This window comes from Alligator sinensis, unplaced genomic scaffold, assembly GCF_000455745.1.
Source record: "Alligator sinensis unplaced genomic scaffold, ASM45574v1 scaffold101_1, whole genome shotgun sequence".
NCBI lineage: Eukaryota > Metazoa > Chordata > Crocodylia > Alligatoridae > Alligator > Alligator sinensis.
The window spans coordinates 229,715-234,651 of NW_005842924.1; the positions used below are offsets into that span (position 1 = coordinate 229,715).

At 40.8% G+C, this 4,937-nt stretch overlaps 1 protein-coding gene across 1 annotated transcript in view; it reads left to right on the plus strand.

Moving 5' to 3' along the window:
• Nucleotides 1–4,937, plus strand: part of ATP6V1A (ATPase H+ transporting V1 subunit A) — a 35,253-nt gene that overhangs the window by 16,954 nt on the left and 13,362 nt on the right. The window contains exons 6-7 of the mRNA XM_006036195.2: nucleotides 1–9; nucleotides 820–982. The exon at nucleotides 1–9 is cut by the window's left edge and continues 140 nt beyond it. Of these exons, the coding sequence (XP_006036257.1) occupies nucleotides 1–9; nucleotides 820–982 (172 nt within the window). The remainder of the gene's footprint in view (nucleotides 10–819; nucleotides 983–4,937) is intronic.

The following is a 4,937-nucleotide window of genomic DNA, read 5'->3' on the forward strand; positions in this document are numbered from 1 at the left end:
ACTCTTTCCGTGAGTACCACCTGTGGTTTTGTAGAGTATTGCTCCCATGAGGGTAGAAAACTTAAGTGCTTTAGCTAAGTATGATCATCATGGCCCACTAAAACAAAGAGGAAAACTTAAAAGTAAAACATAATTACCTGAGGAGGCTACAAGTGTTACAAGTCAAGGTCTTTATCACTGAAAATGGGACTGGTTTAGATTATCAGGAAGACCAGAAGATAGGCACTTAATTCAGGGGGAGGCTGAGGGAAAAGATGGATGCTGGAAAGAGGATTTGTTTAATGAAACATTTTAAAGTAAGGGCTTTTTTTTTGTGTGTGTGTGTGTGTATAAACACTTGCAGCTAGTAGGGACTTCAAGGACTTGATGCCTCAAGCACTTGTTTGTTTAAAATACAGATTTCAGTGCCTGACTCGGAAGGAAGTGAAGTGTGACAACTTTGTCCCTAATGTGTGTCATTACATAACCATCATGATCTCAAGTTGTAGGTATTTAGCCTATGCATTCTGGAGGCTCCTGTCTATACAAAAGAGAGGGTGTACTCATTTGGAAGTACTTGGCTAGATTGGTACAGGGTTCATACTTCACTAACAGCAGTAAGGCATGTTGGTGGAGGCCAGCCTATTCTCTCATGTTTCAACAAATAATAAAAATGTTCTGGATCAGAAGCAAAAAGAAATCCCTGTGTTGGCCTTGCCTTTTGCGTAGGCAAGTGGAATGAGGTGTCTTTGGAGTGCCAAGAAGCAAATAATGTAAATGTATAATTAAGAGAACTCTCTCTTCTGACATTAAAATAAACCATAGTCTTTCCTTACTCAGGTGTGTACAAGGGGGTACAACTGCTATCCCTGGGGCATTTGGCTGTGGAAAGACTGTGATCTCACAATCTCTCTCAAAGTATTCCAATAGTGATGTCATCATCTATGTAGGATGTGGAGAGCGAGGAAATGAGATGTCTGAAGTACTGAGAGACTTTCCAGAGGTTAGTGTGAAATTTCCTGGAAGCCAAGTGTTTTGGGAAGAGTCACTACTGTGTGGGCCGGGAGCGATCCGGGCCCTTTTCCGTGCTGCACGCGGCCTGTGGCCAGCAGCCCGGGCACGCTGGATCGGAGAGGGCGGGCGACGAGCTGGAATTAGGCACAGACGCTTAACGGTAGATTTAAAGATTGTTTACTTACACCAGAGATGGTAGTGGTGTAGGCTGGGAAACTTGCTTGAGTTGCGGTTACAGACACAGACAACACGGACGATCACGTGGAGTTTGCTAGGCTCCACGGAACAGAGCTCTGGATGCTCTGGGTGAGCGCGCCACCAAAATCGGACTCGTAGATACGTCTTATAAATTCTTTCCGCTCAAAGACGGGAAGAGGTGGGCGATGGATCAGGTCGCCAAACTCCTCTGAATCTCACACAGGGTCTCTATTACCCTGCCGTGTATCCAGAGTCCCCACGAGATGGATGTGGAGTCCTCTTCGGCTTGGGCGGAAACTGCTCAAGCCTCTTATACGGCTAACAGCCCAATCGTTAGCCGCCACGTGGGAATAATTTAGAACTAGCCAATAGCGGGGAACAAATTTGCATGCGGGTGGCGGGAACTCTTTTGCACTGTGCATTTCTCTTGCAACTTGAGCAACGCACCCTGCAAAAGAAGCTGCAAAGAGGCGAGAAACTTGTCCTTGCACCGGGGTTCTCCTCTGCAATAGGAAACTCTCCCGTGCAATGAAGCTGTAACCTGGCGGGGATAATTCTGGTGCCGAAGCGCACACAAAATCATGCCTTTGGGTCATGACAACTACTATGGTGCTGTTGTACTTGTTGGTACAGTGACTTGACGCAGTAGATGGTGTTGGCACCTCAGCTGGTGTGTGTTGGATTTCTTGTGCCTTTTTTGGAAACCACTTGGCAGTTGGTTTCAATGTCTGCTCCTGAAGTCATTACCTACCTGTGCATTTATCTAACTTCTTTTTTAAAATAAGGCCAAATCATGCCATGAGGGTCTAATTGTCTATCTAAAGAGAATCTTTTTCTCAAAGTTGTTGACAGGGTGGATTGATTTTTAAATCATTGAGTTAAATAATGATTTAAATCACAGATAAAACCATGATTTAAACCACTGATTTAAATCAAGTTTCCCACTGATACTTCATGTTTCTTTAAACAGTCATGCAAATCTGATCACTAAAACATGTTAATTTACAACTCAATACAGCTTTTTACAACATCTGTCGTCATAATACCAAATGATGAAATATAAGACCAAATAACAAAAATATTCTCATATTAATAATAATACCAAATGATGAAAATATTCTCTCTGTGCCTGCAGAGGAAGCTACTGCTGTGAAAAATGGCTTAGCAACTGAAGGAACTCTGTTTCAAGGTGTCTAGCTAATGATTTCCACCAATTCAGGGGAGTGACTTTGTTCAAAAAATCATCAGTAAACATGTACTGTTTAAATGGCTCCCCTCCAGCCCTGAAATTTATTATTATTGGCATAACTGAGGAGTGATTTTGAGATGCCCATGCCATGGCAGCATCATCTTCAGAAGTTAGGCATCTACCTTTATATCTGGGGTTGAGAATGAAGTAAAGAAATACCTAACCAGAAACCATGTCTCTTGAAGTGCCTTCCAAATTTCGACAGCATCAGCAATGCAGCAACAATCTCTCTGAAGTTTAAGGCTATAGATATAGGCTTTAGTATACTGAGCATATTCTCTACATTCCTCTTTAATCCAGTGTTAGATACTTTGGATGAGATACTTTCATCTATTTTATCATGGTTTTCTTCACAATTCTTTATGAAAATAAGCCAGTTCTTAATAAATTGTTGAAAACAATCGACCACAGAATTCTATCAAACATCTTGAGGGAAAATTTAATTTGGATCCTCCTGCTCTCTTCAGTGAAGCTGAAGCAAAATGGCTGTTAAGGAAGTATTTTGCGACTTCAACAACATTTTCTTTTATTCCTGGAGAAGTACTTAAGTCTTAGGCTAAAAGATGCATTAAATGGGCACTGCAACCATATGTTATTAAGGAGCATCCTTCTGTTTCTTCTTCTAAGTATCTTCTCATCTTTGCAGCATTGTCTGTGACAAAACTGTACATGTGACAGTTGAATTTTTGTTCACAGTTTATTACAACATTTACTGCCATGTCTTTTAAATATTCTGCTGTGTGGGCATTTTCCGATGTATCTATTGTTTCTTAAAGATATGCAACCCCATCTTCTGTTGTCACACAGGCACATATTACTGGATCATTGTGTACATTGCTCCATCCACCAAGGCTTAAACTGACAAATTTCCCCTCAGTATTTCTTGCATACTGTTCAAGATCCTTCTCATACACTGTATCTAGCAACCTTCCACCAATGTCTGCTCTACCATGTGGAGTGTAGCCTGGTCGTAAGGACTCAACCATGTTAATTAAGTGTTTATTGTAACAATGCGAAAAGGAGAATTTGTGGCATAAATGAACCGAGCAATCTTTTCATCTGTGCTGTCTTGTTTGGTATTTGCTGGTCCTTACTACAAACCCATCCCGAGTGGATGATTGAAATCTTTTGCTTGCTACTGATACTTTGTCTGAAATACCTTTAGTTGCAGCACTGCTGCTAACAGTACCAACGGATGACTCTGAAGTTGTTGCAGATAGACCATCAAAGTCTCTTACGCTTAAACGGGATCCTGAGACAAAAATGATTTTTGAATAGTCATTCTTCTCAGTCCTTCTCACTCTATTACTCAATTAATCATTTATATTTTTTCAGCAAGGATGTAGATCAGATTCCAAAAAAAAAGCTAAGACTGGCTGCACTTAGAGTCCACTTAATTTTGGCGTAAGCCCCATTGAACTTACTAGCACTTCTGTTTTTTTGAGAGAACCAGTATAGGATGGGGGGGGGTTCCCTTGAGAAAGCTGAGTTATGCTGAAGTAAAATAGGGGATAGACTTATGGCATCACCATTATGGTCTGGGGCCACATCATGATGTTCCAAAATAAGGGGCATGTATTATGTAATATAAAATAAGAAAATGACACCCAGTGGCAACTGGCAACTCTAGATTTTCCTTACTGCACCTTTCTGTACTGTAAACTTGGGTGATAGAGTCTAAACCTAGTTAACTAATTAAACAAGCCATAAGGATTAGCTAAACTAGACTTTTTTTTCTAGCAACATCCAACATAGCAAACGGCTTGGGAATTTGCTTGTTAAATCACACTTATACTAAAAGGCACAGAGAGAGTCGTGAAGAATGATGCACTGTAAAGTGAATTATTTAATTTACTAAGCAGTTGATCCACATTGTTTTTCAGACATATCCACATTTTCAGCCATATCATTTTCTCCCAATAAGCAGTTTTCATTATGGTGTTTCATTCTTGCAACCAGGCCCTGCATCTCCTTCTTCCACTGATTACACTTGACACATTTTCCTTTTTTTACCCAGGGAAGAAGTTTCTTATAATATATTCCCAGATAGGGTCTCTCTTTTACCCAGAAACCATGATAGTTTTTCTGGCAAAAGTGTGGGGGAATATAGGAAACTGAACAATGTCATCCATTTTTCTTTCCAGTCCACTCCACTGTTCCTTTCTACTCTGCCTCTGTCCTTAACTATATTGTCTCTCTGTCTTTAAGACCAGTGTCTTAACTAACTCCTCAGCCTTGGTCGGCCCAGCTCCACCACCACATAAGCACAGAACAGCAAGAGCTAGTAGTTAGGCTGGACAGATGAAAAACTGAAATGACTGCCCATGTTTGAATGGGAGGTAACTTGATGTGTGTGAGTGTGACAGAGCCATTAATTCATTTTTATGAGACTGTAAGTGTAGGTTTAGCATGTTTGTGATGAGATTTAGGGGGGGGGGTGTTGTGATGTTGTACAGTTTCTAGAAAAAAGAAAAACTAACTCATCCTGGCAACTGCA